This window comes from Pollicipes pollicipes, unplaced genomic scaffold (genome assembly GCF_011947565.3).
Source record: "Pollicipes pollicipes isolate AB1234 unplaced genomic scaffold, Ppol_2.1 Scaffold_2555;HRSCAF=2994_pilon_pilon_pilon, whole genome shotgun sequence".
NCBI classification, from domain to species: domain Eukaryota; kingdom Metazoa; phylum Arthropoda; class Thecostraca; order Pollicipedomorpha; family Pollicipedidae; genus Pollicipes; species Pollicipes pollicipes.
Genome location: NW_023596136.1, coordinates 2293699 through 2311489, shown reverse-complemented (window position 1 = coordinate 2311489; position 17791 = coordinate 2293699). Strand labels below are relative to the sequence as shown.

Sequence of the window (17791 nt, the reverse complement as noted above, 5' to 3'; positions counted from 1 at the left end):
TAATTCCTTCGTGAGCTCCACCAGGCTGTCTTTGGTGTCCACTGATAGGTCCACCTACGCCGTTTTAAAACAGCTATCTTTTTCGGAACAACCGGTGCCCTACCAGTTAAAGCATACACAATGCCAGTGGTAAAAAACGCAACCTGGTCATGTCTACAAGGGTTGTCCTTCCATGACGTTCAATGGTAAGTCTGACGTGCTGTACAGGTATTGTACGCAATTCCGAAACAGCTCCATCGCCTGCGTTTCTCCTGTCGAAGAATCTTATGCAGAGCATAACGGTTCCGTAGAGGAAGATAACGCTACTCGATACTCGAAACTTTTTATCTTAAACGCGACTTTCACGACCACGTCACATGCAAGTATATCGCTTAAATCCTACGGTACAAAGCTTACATTTGAGGCTTTGACCCCCCCCCCCCCCCCCCGACCTTGCACGAAGCTATTTAATACCCCACAGTGTCTCTCCATTGCGTCACTCTGTGCCAACCAAGAGATCATCCCCCCCCCCCCGCCGCACACAAGAGCACTTCACCCCCCAGCCCCAAATGCCCAAAAGTGTATGCAAGTCTCTCGCCGAGCGTCACCGCCTCATTTCCGCGTGGTCTCGCTGCATGCATGCATGCGGCAAGAAGCCGCCTCCTTATACAAAGTCACGGGTCAGGCGCAATCTGGACGTCCGGCCATGCGCTGACACTGGTTTGTCATGACGTCATGTCCCTCCTGGAAACCGCCGTCACGTCGCCCTCCAGACAGCAGCCGAGCTGGGTGCCAACGGGTGCCATGGGGTCCGTGACAGAGGGCTGATGTAATGCACAGGGCTGTCCCAGAACGTCATGTGCCTCAAGACAGTAGGTTCAGCCCGGAAGAATGCAGGGCCGACACCACGGGTTTGGACATGGGGCAGAGGCAACACACAGAAAACGACGCAAAATAGTTGGAGTGAGACAAGTCTATTTCTCTACGAGCAAATATCCCAGAACCGTGCTTGGACACTGCGCTGGGAGGGAGGCAGGGAAAATAAAACAATTATCCTAAAAATGACGCGCCTATGGTACAAATACATTAACAGATGGTGGACGGCACGCGAGAACCTTGACATATGAGCACAACAGGCTGGGCTTAAACAAATCGTCCTTTTCGTAGCTGAGTCTGTCGGCTGAGGGAGTGAGTCTGGAGGGTTTAACATTACTCAAGAGCCTACGTTACTTCCGTTTCGTTAGAGCCGACGCCCATACCACTACGTGATAGACTTGGTTTATGCACGTACCAAGCGGAAGATCTCCGGTTTATTAAGCCCGACTTTAGCAAACTCTTTCTCGGCCGGCTTCGACCCAGACAACAGCAAGTGGGGAGTAACGCCCCAAGGCCGAATCAACTCCATGTCAGCTCGCACCAGCATAAGTGGGTTCGTGGGCGTGACCTGCCTGCAAACACGGGTCATGTCCTGTGCTTACTGAGAAACTTGTTTAAGTTAAGTGCATAGACCATTGCGGTCTGCTCCCCATGTGTTTGATGCCTTTCTGTAAGGAGGTGTACCTTTACATCTCGACAATTCTTCGCAATTTTGGCGTCGGCCTGGGTGCTGAAAAAGCGAGAAGTAGCGGTAGAGTGGTAGTTTAATGACCACGTTCAGGTCCTTAGCGTTACGAACGAGAATTTACGCGTGGCAGCATTTCACTTGTTCTGAATTTGTTAGGACTGAAAGGTTGCACTTTGGATTCATAATTTTCCACCTGATGTACCACCCATAGTGTTGAAAAACTTGCATGGTAGCCCGAACGCCTCACTCGACTTGACCGCCCTCCCGTCCACGAGGCCCAACAAAGCGCTACATTGATGACTCCGGACCAGCAAAAGCTCCCCAATCTCTTTTCGTATACGTGATTACTACGGCGAGTATCCTGAAACACGTCAGTGGCCAAGAGCGCTCCGCACGGACGCAGAACAAACGAAATCCTCTCCACCACCTACGGAGCACGACCATCACAAACGACATCTGAAAGAGGATCTTGCGATGGGGCAACATAAACTTTTCAATGACAAACAAACGAATGAAAATGTCAAACTGGCTTATTGCTGAGAAAATCGCCAAAACCGTCACTGGTTGATCCACGGTGATGCAACTCAGGACAGCCTTTGCCCAGTCGTTATACGTGGGTTGGTGAAACACCTGCCGCCCCCGCCGGAGCGGGCTGTGTTTTTCTGTTTGCTAGCTGTGTTTTGCTGTCGAATTCATGCACAGGTATGACGCATGTGCCGGCTGCTAAATTGCCTGTAATATACAGTATTATATGTATTACGGGGCTCCCAACATAAAACTTTTCATCAGCCGGCTTCAAAAGAACCATGTTTTAGTGTTTTCAACCAGAGGGATGTCAATGATTAAATGTACATACGGTTGAAAGCGCGACTTTTTCCGCGTTTATTGTTCATAGAGGTAAAATAGGCCGCTTCTTTATCCTAACCCGTCAGATTTCGTTTTGAACATCGTGAATTATTATGCTCAAAACAACCGTCCTGCAATATGACGAGAGTTACTGGACGTCTGCCTAAGTGAAAGCTTCCAGCAATCAATGGGATTGTTGGTTAAGAAAATATTTCTAGCCACAAATGGAATTCTTGCAAAATGCTCCGTTTTCCAGCTGTGCACATGGTCAACGAGAACACATCGAGGGACGTTGTTTTTGTAACCACTTCCAATGATTGCTTGATAACTTTCGTTAACTGGTACCAGCTAATCAACGGGACGTCAATTATTTCTACCATACGAATTCCTACTTTTTGTATGTTTGCCCTATTGGCGAGCTTTCACTTACTAATTCAAGCCGTTAATGCACAGTCCAATGCGACTGAATGCTCTGTTCTTGTCTATTCCACCCGAGGGGCTATGGACAGCTGGCAGCGCGAGATATGTCGTCTGTATTGCAATACTAGAGACGAGTCCGATGAATCACCCCAGGGGGCTCACTCCGGCGCTTCACCACTGCGGAAATAAAGTCCTCAGTGGTGACGTCATTGTGGCCTGTCCACGAAACCGTAAATGTAAACAAGCCCAAATTCGGTGGTGGCGTACACGTGAGCGAGTATGTGTGATGACTGTCGAACTATAAACATAACGGACGAGGTGTTGATGTAGTGGTACTTTGCATGAAGTGTACCTGGTTCCAGACTAAGTTTCCAATGCTTCTATCCACATCCGCGTGGATTTTACGTGTGAGTTCGTACGCGTGTGGCAAATATTTTCACACTGTACGCTCCATGGCTGGGCAATTCCTCAGAAAACTCATCTTCGGAGCGTGTTTCTCGCTGCTCGTAATGGTGTAGTTCCTTATTCGGTGGGAAAGAAGCTCCATACCGCCCAATTTGAGACAAAAGAGGCTCAGATCTGGGAAGAAGCCATTTAAATGTTTTGAGGTTAGGTCTAGCCAGCTTTTCTTCAGTCCCATCTCCAACTTATCAACTTAACTCATTATTAACTTAACCTGAACTTGCGTTATACCCCAGGCCCTCAGTTGTTTCAAGCGCTTCACACGGGTAACGCTTCTGGTAAGCATGTACCTTTGAGTCGGAATCAGAGGTAACTCAAACTGCGTTGTGCTATTTGCAATCAGAGTCGCGATCAGTTAAATGAACCGCGAGTTTTAGTCCTAACCAATTCCAGTGGAGCACGCGTCCGTCCGCTGTCGTACAAAGAATCACGTTTTTGGTAAGACGAACAACGTTTAGGCGCTGCCACACTTTTCAGAAGCGGACATTTCCTCGACCCGGAGTCGGAAACCATCAGGAGTTACAAATGCAGTCCTCCTTGGAATCTGCCGTCAGGCAAGACGCTACATGGTGTGAACTAAAGCAGGACCCAGAATACAGTGCGGGTCTGCTAACGCGTGACAGATTTGGGGGCAGACTCCCATTGACCAGACATGGTCTATGTGATCTACAACATCATCAAGGCTCATCCCGATCCCTGATCGTCTGCCAGAGAGCTGAGGCTTGGATGGAAGAAACTCGTTTGCAAGCTGGAACTGAACAATGTCCATTACTTCAAAATACATTGATATGGGTGGCAGCTCAGTAGCATGCCATGAAGTGATGCTTCAGTCATGTTTCAGTCAAACCTGGTGGGTGTTAGCTGATATTCCTGCCATTTTGCCATTCAGGCTACAAAAAAGAGACTTCACCCGCATCATGAGATCTAAATAGCACACCCACTCCCCTCCAACTTTTGGATTTTGGCCCTTGTTTGGGAGCAAACTGGGCAGTAAGGTGAATTAGGAATACAAATTGTATCTGGAGGTCAAAAGCTGTCCACACCTTACAGGCATTTGCACCCAAGAGCTAGATTATCTTGCATACAAGTAATTTTCTGAACTCAAACACATTCTGCACTAATAAGACTAAAAACAGCCAGTTTCTGGCAAATCCATGCTTTCACTGCACATGCACTTGCATGTGCTCCATGATCCATAAAATTGGCATGACAATTACTTTATTTCTCTGTGCATGCTTATGTGAATGTTGTGGAAACATTCCCCTGGTAAGCTGTGATATGAATGCACTGTTTCATTATTAAATTTTGTCCTGACATAAATCAATAGAGCATTGCTTTTCATTGAGTCAATGAACACACTGTGTTTGCAGTCTTAAACTGCAAACACAAATTGTAAATGCTGTTTGACCATCACACATGAGCAAGTTTTGAATGCCTTCTTAGGTATTTGCTACTGAACACCCTCACCAGTCTCCCTACTGGTCAAAGTGTGACTGTGGCCTGACATGTCAAGTTGAAGCTGCTTTCTGAGTATCATTGGGTACCATGCTGGTGAGTGCTGAAAGCAGTTGTTATATCTATAAATGCCCACATATGTATGATGTAACATCAACAGCCATTACAATTACAGCCTTCAGGCAGCTGCAACTGATTACTCAATACACAATGCTATGGAACTATTGCCATGCATCAGCACCAGGAATCATGAATATAATTATTGTGCATCCTGCTTTTTAACAAGAATTACAAGAATAACAAGAATCAGATAGCCTCAAGACAAGGACATAACCAAGGTAATAAGAAAGGTTAGTATGTCTTTCAAATGAAAATGTTTTGTTCTTTCCTCTCAGTCTGATAATTCTGAAGCCCTGAGCCCATCCTTTGCATCTCACAAACTAACCCAATGATTAAATAATGCCATCCATTCTGACAGGCTCATTCACCTCATGCAATGTTCAACCAAACACCAAAATAATGGCCAACTCATATTGAGAATATGAGATCATTTCAATCAGTCAGAATCCATTGGCAAAGTCAACCAATCATGAATTTATCACACACTGCATGGAACAATTCCCAAGTTCACAGCTGAAAATGCAATGGACCTGGAGTCAAATATAATCCTACTACACCAAAAAAGGACTCTGATTAACTTATAACTTATAGCATAAATAAACAAATTACTGCCATACATAGGTGTGTGCATGACCATTCCCTATGCATTGATTGCTTAAATGGCTAAATGTATGAAATATACAATTTCAATGGCATATCCCCCATTCACAGCCTGCCATGACAGCCACGCACTTCACTCATCCCGAGAATGAAAGTTGCACCTTTAGGGATAGGGTGGTCTTATAAAAGTGTGTTTTTCATTATAGACAACAAATAAAAGAGCTCCGCATGAATGTCCTATGCAAACATGCCTCAGGAGTTATTTGATGGACCAACATACCTTTTTCATGATGCCAGTCTTCCGCTTGGAAAATGTTGTATATCTTCTTAGCTTATTGTCAATAAACTCCATCTTGATTTTTACCCTTCCTTTTGTTTTCTTCACTGGTTGAGTAGGCTCTGATGTCTTCGGAGGGCCCTCCGAAGGTGACACAGATGTTTGAGGAATGGAGAACTTCTCTGATAATGAGTTATCATCATCTGATGAGGGTATCTCACACTGCCTCTGGTCAGTGAAACCAGCCTCCTGGGCTGATCTTTTCAAGGTATTGCTGCCAGGAACTGTGTATCCATGGCTTGCACCAGCAACAGTTTGGATTCCACTAGACACCACAGGCATACCCATTGGCGAAGTTGGAGCTAGTCTCAAGAGTCCAGGGATATTAGGCACACTTGGGTTGGACGATATGTTGTGGTAGAACGATTCTGAACTTGGAGCCGCAGGGAAGTTCAGCGAGTAATGTGGGTGCGAATCTTGACCATTACCGTCTCCACTCGAGTTCTGCATTTCTCAGCTCACTCACTTTTTCCCCAGCCGGGGAACACACGCTGCACTGTCTTTGCTCCTTCCACCTGACATTTGCAATGATTTACAAATAAGGAGCTGGTTAACCAAAACAAACAATTCAATTCTCGCACACGAGCAAGAAAGGAGAGCGCTCAGCCCCCCGCGAGACAAATAAGGAAAGTGACTCTTGATTTGGCGAACGACCACCATCAAGGAGTAAAAATAGTGCTCTCAAGATACGTCTCAGCAAATCTTTTAAGCAGCAACTGATAAAAGATATCTACCTACAACATTTCTAGCAATTATTTCGATTATCTTATTGGAATATATGTGGAAATTTACAAAATATAAAAAACATTATGGGCACCCTATTGGAGATGCCATGACCGTGACGTCACCAGACTTTACGCTACGCCCCGCCCTCCAACAGCTGATCGAATACGGACGATCAGCTGTGACGCATTCAGGCACGTGCAATGCAACGCGCGAACCGTATTTGATCACAAATGCGTAATAAGATGCTACTTCTACTCAACAGGTATCTATCACTATTTTGTAATACAATATCCTTTGAACGAGCCATGGAGCGAAACCATTCATGGCTTAAGCCATTTCGGGGCATCCCGAGGTGGCTCAAGTCCTGAACCATTTATTCAATAAGGGACATAAACAGAAAGTTCAATCTTATGAAAATAAGTTAGGAATCTCGGATTATGTTTCGATCTCGGCTGGGCTGGAAACGCACTGTCGCCAACGGGAAACCCTACACGTCTCGGCATGGTGTGCGGCGCGGCGCATCTCTCCTCCGCAGGCCGCATGCTTCCCTGAGTTTAGTTTCCGTTCGGGGTACGGACGCTGCTCGGGGTACAGACGGCACTCGGGGTACAGACGCTGCTCGAGGTACGGACGCTGCTCGGGGTACGGACGGCGCTCGGGGTACGGACGACGCTCGGGGTACAGACGCTGCTCGAGGTACGGACGGCGCTCGGGGTGCGGACGCTGCTCGGGGTACGGACGGCACTCGGGGTGCGGACGCTGCTCGGGGTATGGACGGCGCCCGGGGTACGGACGGCGCTCGGGTTTGGATGGCGCCTGTGCTTCACCTTCGAACTTGTAAAGAAATTGCTGAACGTTCAGTTGTTCGCTTAGATCGCCGGCCCTTTTGTAATTGTATATGGTCTTTAGTTTAATTTAGTGCCGTCTAAAAAAGAACGTTCCGCAGGATTGTTGAGGCTGTGCTTTTCAAAGTCGGATCCTCTAGGTGGGTCCCCACCTCCCTCACCAAAATATCATGGTGAAGTGGGCACAGGCGCGTAGCCAGAGCCTTGACAGGGGGGGGGGGAGAGAAAGTTGATAAAGGTGCCCTTGATAGATATAAAGACCCCAAAATTCACGGAAATTATCCATCTCTTAATAAGTGCATATTTTCTGTGATGCTTTTAGTTTTACCCTCTACGAATGGAATAGAAGCTAAAAGCTACTACGGGATCAATTTTGCCTGAACTGTGTAGTCAATGCACTGCAGAACTCCTTGAAATATAATCCACCGCTTTAAAAGATGTTATGAAATAAACCTCCGGCGCTGTTTATTTAACGATGATCTTATAAACTCTTTCCAATGCGATGGAACTCATAAGCTTTGTCAGAATATGATCTGGATTCTACAGACATATTCAGGACCCTGCGACTGCAGTTTGATGATGAGAAGGGTTAAAAATTTGTTGTTTGCCCGGAAATATTCGACATTTGGTACGAAACGATTCGTGATGCAAATCATGTAGCGTAGTTTTGAGCATACGCCGCAAATCTTCGCGTCAAATTTGGTAATGGAACTGTAAGAGTAAAGGTTTTCTCTGTTTTTCGTGTTGCTGTAACTGTCAATCTGTCCAGAGGATAATCATAAATTTGTAAAAATGCACGCTCAATCCAATCTAAATTTGAGACATTCGAACCCATCGTTTCACGACGGTCGTTTTCGTGCGCACGGCACCCACCGCCTGGTATCACCTGCAGAGGCCAACGCCTTGCCGAAGCTGCAACCTAGGCCATCACTGTCCTCACTCCCGTCATTGCGGGCACAAAAGCTTTAACCTTTTGGTGACATTTGTCCCACAAGACGATTTTGCCCAAGAACGAACGTTCTCCGACAGATGCAGGATGGCTTGGCTAGGATGGCGAACTTATTTCGACCCAATTTTTTCAACACTTATCTGATCTCTTAGTTCTCTTCGGGCAAGGGCATACTTGAGTAGAACACCAAGGGTACATTACTGTTCTCCGCAAAGGGCTTAAGGGCCATTCCGTCCCATCGCGGGATATCGTCCGGTTGCCATTCTGGCGACATGGGGCGGGATCCCTGGTCGATCCGGAGGCCCTTAGAGGGATACATGATATTACGCTGTTCCCCTTTCTGACGCGGGGGCCTTCTGACCCGCGCAATTGGCCCCGGATCCACACAGAAACCCTCTTTGACGCAAAAACATCCCTGATCACCGCAGATGGTCCAATAATTGTCACATGGACTCCAGTGCTGGAACTGGATTGGAGGGCCCACCATTTGGTACTGGGGGCCCTGAATGACGCAAGACCTTACCATTGTTTCAATGTGAACACTCGTCATAGGTCCTCAGGTCTCCTTTCATTGTTAGAGGGCTCCGACTAACGCCAGTGGGCCTCGGTCGTTCGGGGTCTCGTCATCGTCTGCTGAGTAAATGTTTCCCTAACCAACTCGAGGCCCCAAGTGGACACATAACACCCCGTTCGGCACTATGGGCCACTGATCGATACAGGAGCCCGCATTATCGCAGGCAGCATCCTGACCACTTTAAATCGCGGTCTGACCTTGTACATGCTTTGGAAATGGGCCCCCAGAGATCAGACCTACACGTACCCGACTGTTCGGTGTTGATAGTCTCTGGCCGAAAAAGAGCAACGCTCTTTCTCAGAGGTCCTTAATCGATGCAAAAGACCCTCTAATTCGACATCACGACCCTGCGGGCGGGGGCTCTTAATGCGACCTGCAGCCATTCCATTGGACTATTCAGCGATCCAATCGGCTCCTGATGCTCCTGCCCAACTCGATCCCTCTTGCCGCTCCAGGACCCCTATCAGGCACTGTAGCCCCTGAACGACATAGGAGCCGCTCATTGTGTCAGGGGCCCCGAACATTCAAAATCGCCCGCCTCGGCCTCGTTTCTACTTGGGAAGTGGGTTCAAAAAGGTTCAAATGGACATTGAGCTCGATGTAAAGGCCCTACACAATAGGGATACAAAACCATAATAGTAGAGCCCTCAATAAAATCCTAATAATAAAACCCTAATAATAGGTACCCTGTGACCGAAATTTCAGGTTACGACACTGCGCGTGGAGGGCTAGGGCCAGGGTCCAACCGTTGACCTTCGGTCCCAAGGGATCCTTTGGCCCCTCTTCGGATCTCCTCAAACACAACCTTGGCCGACTAGTGGCAGCTGGCCGACACATCATCACCTGTTAGGCGCTGTGAGCCCCTGAACGACACAGGGAACCCATGCGTTGTTTCGATGACCCGGACCAATGCAGATCGTGGTCACCGGCCTTCCTCCTGCGTGGGAAATGGGCCCCAGGATTCAGACTGATAAGGAGCCATCTGCTGGATGTTTGTGGCCTGTGGCCGAATAAGACACCCGCATTGTCTCAGGGGGTCCTCAAACGGTCCAAGAGGACCTCTGACTGATATTTCAGGTCACGACCCTGGGGGCTGCAATTATTTATCTAGCCTACAGCCAGTCATTCAGGCACTTATGCCCTCCAGCCGGGTTATTTATCGTCGGTTCCGGGGGGCCGCCCGGGGCCCTCTTTGGGCCTCATGAGGCGCTGCTCGTGGTCAGCCCGGGGCCGCTTGCGAGCACAGGACCCTCTGTTAGGGGCTGAGGGCCTCTGCCAGACGCAGGGGTCCCGACCAGTGTAAATCGTTTTTGCCGACTAGGAAGTGGACGCTCAGGCGCATACCGACACGGAGCCAACTGTGTGGCCCTGGTGGTGCCTGACATCTAGACCCCTATCGACTCAGAGGTTTCCCGATCGGTGTAAAGGGTGCAATGACTGGCATTTGATTTTCCGTCTCTGCGGGCCGAGGCCCCTGAATAAGACTTCGACCAGCCCCACGTGCCCTTAGACTCACCAACTGGACCCTTAATCGTCGGACCCGGTGGGCCCTCCAGGCTTGTCGGGCCTCCTCGACCACTTTCCCTGGCTGACTCAGGGCCTCTTTCCAACACAGGTCCTCCCTTAGGCGCCACGGGGCCCTGCCAGATGCTGGGGCTCCGAACGATGTAAATCGCTGGCTCCGGCTTTGTCCGTGTTTAGGAAATAAGCGCTCAGGCCCATGACGACATGGAGCCGGCTGTGCGTTAGTGGTGGTGTCTGACTGACATATAGGCCCTTTTCTACCCAGGGGTTCCTGATCAGCGGGCAGGTCCTTTTGGGTGGCATTGGAATGCCCGGCCCTGCGACCCTGAATGCGATCTTCAGCCGGTCTTTCGGGCCCTTAATCTTAGGTCCCACGTGGCTCAAAGTGCCCTTCAGAACTAAAGGGAGGCACATGACCCTTGTGCTTCCCTTCTCTGTGCCTGCGTTCCTGGAGGGACAGCAAACCTTCATTTTGGAAGCACATCATTACCTTTCTATGCAATACGCACCAAAGTCCAGGAGCATAGCAAAGGACGCCACATCGTCATTTTCGAGACTCACCAAATTCCAGGACATCACTTTGTCCGTGCCATGTCCATTGACAAAATTCCGGACCGGCCCATTCGGCGAGAAGGAAACGAAACCTCCATTTCAGGACGTCATAACATTTATTTCCTGGATGCACCAAAGCCGAAAGACAAGTGAATCCAGGGGCATCATAGATGGTCACAAAACTTGCAATTTCACGAGGAACCAAATTCCGCGTGCATCACCACCAGGGGCGCACGTAGAAGAGAGAGGAGGAGATGGCACACGGATCCCTCCCCCCCCCCCATCGATTGGGTTCTTAGGTCCCGATGGTCCCGAGGGGTCCTTTTGGTCCCTTGCGGCCGACGCTCCAGGACCTGATTGAAGGGTTGAAGCAGCAGGCTGTAAGTCACATGAATGTACCTCAGCCTGTTGGTCAGGCCTTCAAATGTGTGGTAGTTTCTGAAGCTTATTTTGAATTTCTTGATAACAGGGACCGCACCAGACATCTTCCATGGACTTCTTAAATGTCAGAGTGTGTTAAGCCTAAAATGACCCGGACCAACCTTGACCTAATCCTTGACGTTTATTGACATCAAAGCATCAAAACATTCCGTATTTGTTCAACGTGATCTTCTTAAGGCCAAGCAATGTCACTGAATTAAAATGAGCATAAGTGAATTTTTACTTAGGACAGGCACTTCGGCTCGGGGCTGTTATATGATGAGGTCTGGTGGCGCTTTGGACACCATTCTGGGGTTTGACCTTGTTTCATCTTATTTGATCCGAAAGTCATGGTCCAAGCATCTTGAACTTCTCCTCCGGTGACCTCATGTATAGTTCAATATACCCTTCTATTCTATTTGGTACCTCTAGCTCTCTTCGTGTTCGAGATTTTAGTAGGTCCGAATTAACCCCCACCCCCGCCCGACCGTGTGGTATTTAACCGACCACCCGGACACGTGCTATTATAGTCTGCATCTTATTGTTCCAAACATTCCACCCAAAATATCAGTGCTATCTTAAGGTGTAAAATTGTATCGCCCGCAGGTCCTTGTGCGAAGCCATTTTGCTGTTTGGCAGCCTCTGGGAATATAGCGGAATCCCCTTCCATTCAGAGTTCCGTGACCGGTTCCATCCGCTAGATCATCGGTTACAAGAACGTCGGCCGATCACTAAGTGCTCTGCTGGCGCAACAGTAGAATGCATTGTCGCTTAAGCGAATCAAACCGTGGCTTTCAAGTCGAGTGCTGTTACGGAGGCAGATCAATGAATAATTTGTGGCCTCAGCCCCTTTAATTCTTTAAGACAGCTCTTGTCGTATTCAGGGCCGTGTTTCTAAATCAACGTATTTATGCTGCGGAGTGTGTTGTAGTCGACTGAGGTTTTTTCCCACGAGTCCAAGCGAATTCTCTCGCTATGACGGGCCAAAGTCCCGTTCAGATACCGTAGACTGGCTGCAGAATCCGTCGCAGATTTAGCAACCATCTGCTGTTGCGGACTGGAGTTGCCGCTTTTAACCCGACAGGCTCCCAAAGCGCGGGTAAAAAGAGCTCGAAAGGGGCACCTCTAATCGGCAGCAGCTTAAATCTGCAAAATCCGCAGACAATTCTGCGGTATCACGTGTTGTGGACTACATAAGCAACAGTTGTGAGCTCTTTTACCCTCGCTTTATTTCCATGCGGGCTTAAAAGTGGCATAAAGTTCTTAACAGCTGACCGACTGCAGAACCTGCAGCGGATTCCGCAGTCACTTCGCAACGTGTGGACGGGGCTTTGAAAAATTATGTGATTCTATCACATTAATATCAAAAGTAATTAATCAAGCTGGCGGTGGCAGGGGCGGTGCCAAGGATTTTGAGTTAGCAGGCAAGATTTGTCCAGGGGGGCCCGCAACAAACGGGGGCTTATTGAACAGTGATGGACTCAAGGGGGAAAGTACATTGAGACCATTATGCTCCTGATAAAATCGCTACATGTATCAATATCCACGTCAAGTTCCAACAATTAAAATTCCACAACAGTGACCTGATTAATAAAGTCCGGTCCGATGGCTCAGGTGGTTAGAGCGCCTGCCTCGCAATCCATCCACCCGTGGCGAATGGGTTCGAGTCGCTTAAGACACTTGCTGTCTGCCCTTAACAGATAATATCTACGGCCGGTGGCAGAGGCCGCGTCAAAGGTCAAGAGACGTCAGAGGGCAGGATGGACCGTGCTGAGCATTGCGGCAAGTTAATTTTTTGCCACCAAATTCTGTCGTTGACCCAGAATTGCACGATCGGTTGATAGAGGTCAGGGCCCACACAGCGAGCACTGCGTAGTGCAGGCTTGGAACGCAGAAATCCATCCATTCAAAAGTATCGAATAAAATCTTTTAAAAATGCATGGTCTTCTTGAATCCAGCAAATGGCGTCTCTATTCGAAAAGAGGGCTTCCTTTGTCAGTATAGGGTCCCTTGATCAGGAGGTCCTCAGATCCTGATCACAGCAGGATCTTTCCGATTCACAAAGGTGGCCTACAAATCCAGCAAATTTCCTTGTTATCCCACAGCAGGATATTCTGATCCTGAGCTGCGGCTATTTGAAACACAGCCCTGTAGCCAGGGGGTGCACTGAATGCCCGTGCATCCACTGAGATCCAGGATGCTCCCCCCCCCCCCCCCCCAGGCTTGTTCGGCTCAATGACGATCACGATGAGGTTCCGTAGGCCCGCAGCTGCGCATTTTATTGCCAATTGGACATTGTGCTGCTTGTATGGATTTCTCCCGCGGCGGTTTTGTCGGCGGATTTGGTACAAGATGGTTGAAATGTTGGTATTGTTAAAACGCACACCTGACCACGAAAAGCGGTTTGCCCATTAACAGACCCAATAATTGGCTATGGCTTGGGCTGAAACCATAACAGTCTGAACCCCATCACATGTTGTCTTTTTGCATGCCATGTCTAAGAACCATGGGTGTAGGAACAGGGGGGCCTGGGGCCTATGGCCCTCTCACTCTTCAAGGTGCGAGGCCAGCAGTGTTAACTGCCCCCGCCCCCTACTTTTCAGATCGAGGTTGTGTATAGCTTACTTTTGCGCCACACTTAAGTATACATGCCGATTTACCTAGTTCACTAGCCATCTTTCTCAAGTTGCGTCATTCTTTTCGTTTGTTTATTGGCCATCGCTTAGACCGATGCCACAGGGCCCTTGGAGACTGCAACGCCGGGCGTTGAGGCTGTTGTTTCTATCACTTGCGAGCGCGTATGTTCAAAACCATATTATCTGGTTTTCACCAGTAATCAATGCTGACTGAATCTTGAACATTTCAAGACGAAAATGGACTAGCCATGTTAATACAAATTTGGGACCCCATTTCATCTACAATCTACGTTCAAGGATTCCTCGATATCTCTGAAGAAAACAGAACAACGCGAAACTAGAGCCTGTGTGGCAATTGTTGGACCACCTGCGGCAATCAGGGAAGTTGTCGCGTCAATGAAGGCTCCTGCGCTGATCCGGGACCGACTGCGCGGGCCAGAACGCCTCCCGCGTCAGGGAGGGGAGCGCTGTAATATGATAGATCCTCTGGCGGCCTCCGGATCGACCAGGAGATCCCGCCCGGTGTGGGCGGGATCTACTGGTCGATGTGGCCAGAATGCCATCCAGAAGACACTTCGCGATGGGACGGAGAGGCCCTTCAGCCCTTGGCCGGAACCGGTAATGGGCCCCTGGTGTTTTTCTCAATGGGCTCCTTGCCCAGAAGGGTTCATTCATCATTGCTGATGTATGATGAGTGTATATAAATATTGTATAAGGGGTGGGGTCTCATTATTGTTGAATAGAGTGGGTCGAAATAAATCATAAAAAATGGAAAAGGCCATCCCATGTTTGTCTGAGAACGGCCACTTTTTCCAAATGGATTAGTGGAAACATTTTAAAAGGTTTGAACACGCCTGCCCGCAATCTTGAGAGCAGGGACAGCGATGGCCTGGGTTGCAGCTTCCGTAAAGCCGAACGGCGTCGGCCACTGCAAGTGCCCCCAGACGGCGGGCGCCGTGTTAATCTGTCTCCTGGACAGATTAATAGCTATAGAAACACGAAAAATAGAGATTGCTCCTTTACTCTTCCAGTTCCACTACCAGATTCCAGCACCACTTCGTGGCGTTAAGGGCCAATCCTTTCATATCATCAGTCTAAAAACCGCACACGTGAAATATACACCTATACTGCCTGCTAAGTAGAAGACTTGATGTCCTGAGGCGTTCCAAGGTGTTTCTTTCAGAAGCGTCATCATTTTCGTCCACTCATTGGTCACATCTCAGTGTTGACCGCTGGGCCTACGCTGCGCGGCCGACGGAGACTGCAACGCCTGGCGTCGAGGGTTCTGTTGCTAAGATTTGCGAGTGCGCACGGTCAAAAATTACGTTATATAACATGCATTGCTAATGGATTGAGGTACTTAAAGGTAATTATTTCAGAAGCGTCGTCATTTTTTCCGCTGACAGACCACGGCGAAAAATTAGCCATTGAGCTGCGCTGACTATGGGGACTACAACGCCTGATGCCGAGATTTTGTTGCTAAGATTTGCCAGCGCGCATGTTAAAAAGCCGTGCTAAATGAATTGCACCGCTTATCGATTCTGACTAAATGTTAAACATTTCCAGAGAAACATGGCTTGGCCACGTTCATACACATTGTTGACCATTCGAACTAGAATCAAATTTTCATCTTCAAATGGGCCATGCCAGGGACAAACCCCGCCGCTAGAGGCGCTGGCAGACTTGAAGTCCACCACTGAAAACCAATTTATGACGCTTTACCTGCGTCATAAATGAAGCGAATATATACATACATGCATACATACATACATACATATATATATATATATATATATATATATATATATATATATATATATATATATTCGTGAAATGATGTAATTATAGGGACAGTGTCGATATACAGATTGCAGTGACGTCATTCATGGTATAATGTTTTGTGGACTTCGTGCCCAGTAAGCTGAGAAGACCCTTGCAGTTGGTTAGTGAGAGGTTGGATTGGATGTGAGCATTATTTTGGTTGTTTTAGTGCGGGTTCTCCGATCTTTTGGCTGAGTTGAAATTATGTTAGGTTACGGGAAGCTTCGTTTAGAGCAACTGAGAGAACTGTTGTGTCGGAAAGGAGCCAAAGTCCACTGGCAAAAAGCAGGAACTTGTTAACAGGCTCATCGCCTATGACAGAAATGATGATTTCGGTCAATATGAAGTAGCCAATGTGGTGGAGCAGCAATTTTCGGTTCCTGCAGACATAGCGCTAATCAGCCTTGGAGCAAGTCAGAGGCTGGAAATGCCCTAGGTAGATTTTGGCACCATACAGGATTACATGAATGCTGAAAATGGTCAAATTCACAAGAGCGCTTTCCCCATGTTGCAGGGAAAGTTTGTGAAGTCAGTTTTAATAGGAAGTACATGTGAAGTCACGTACTTTCAAGGAGTAGTGAAAGCAGAACTGGAAAAGATGATGGCATACACAGTGGCTCTGGCCATTGATCATGCTGGATCAGTCAAACATGCACGGTGTAAGTGTGCGGCTGGGGGTGGCCTGAACGCAAAGTGGAAGCACATTAATGTATTTCCGTTTGCAGTTGAGCACTTGTCAACAGATGGCACAGTCAACCTGGCATTCCACTGATGATCACGTGATGCGTACAGTCAAGGCCTAGACACCTGGCGGCTGTGTCCGGGCTGGGCGTGGCCGCGGCACCGGAGCTCACCGGCGGACTGGGCGCAGACGCGCCGGGCGGCGGCGCGGCCGGGGGCATGGCGGTGGCGCGGGCTCGGCGGGGACAGCTGCGCCTGCGGGATAAACGGGCTCTCCCGCCCCTCCGCTGCTGCCGGGACCCCAAATGCCGGGGTACACTCGGTTGCTCAGGGGCCCTTCAAATTGGTATCGGGTTTTTCATATTGGGCTCTTTCCACTTGCTTGGAGTACCCCGTGTTGTTGCTGGGGCCCCACAAAAGGTGACGCTCAGGGGCCCTCTTCATTGATATATGGCTCTTTCCCTTTTTAAGCTTATTTGCTGAGGACCCTTCACTTGTCAGCGCACTCTCTGTTAACCCGCCCGGGCACTCTTGATTACACAGGGGTGTTAATTCATGCACACTAATCTTCGTTTATTGCCCTTTGTTCAGGGGATCCTGTACTCAAACCGGGTCCTATATGTTAGCCTGCCGGGGTGCTCCCGATCGTCCAGGGGTCCCACCATATTGGTGTAAGGTTCTTCTCGTTTGTTATGAAGACTGTTCACTGTTCACTGGAGCCTCTCTAACGGCCTGCCACGGCAGTTGCGATTGCTCAGGTGCTGTCCTTATAAGTCTCGGGTTTTTCCATGTTATAGGAGGGCTCACGCCGTTGACGGGGACTTAAATCTTAACGATTTGTATCGGGCTTTACTTCGTACCGACCGATGACTGAATTTGCGGCTACGCCGATTACGCCGATGAATTCGTTCTTGTCATTGTCGAACAAAATTTCACACGCCGCCGACGTCGTGCACCTTCGTTCTGTTGTTTATTGAATTTGTGACGATTATTATACTTGTACGTTACATTTGAACAGATTTTGAACGATATCATATTCTGTACTCCCTCGCAACAGATAAAGCAAAAACTCTGTATTAGTCTTCAGCCATCAGCTGATCTCATCAGGTACCCCGCTAACCGTATATGAGCTAGGAATAAAGTTTGTCCTTCATCTGAAGGTATTTGGCGGCCAATTTAAGTGTATGTTGCCATGTTTTCAATGGCAGGATTCACCACGTTCCGACGAAAATGAACAAGCTCCATGTATTTGCGTACGAAGCACGCCTAGTTTTCTAGGG

General features: G+C 48.5%; 1 protein-coding gene across 1 annotated transcript in view; it reads right to left on the bottom strand.

The window, feature by feature from the left end:
- bs (serum response factor blistered) overlaps positions 1-6394 on the bottom strand; it is a 46044-nt gene extending 39650 nt beyond the window's left edge. The window contains exon 1 of the mRNA XM_037233174.1: positions 5727-6394. Coding sequence (XP_037089069.1) covers positions 5727-6233 — 507 coding nt within the window. The 5' untranslated portion in view covers positions 6234-6394. The remainder of the gene's footprint in view (positions 1-5726) is intronic.
- Between the last annotated feature and the right edge of the window lie 11397 nt (positions 6395-17791).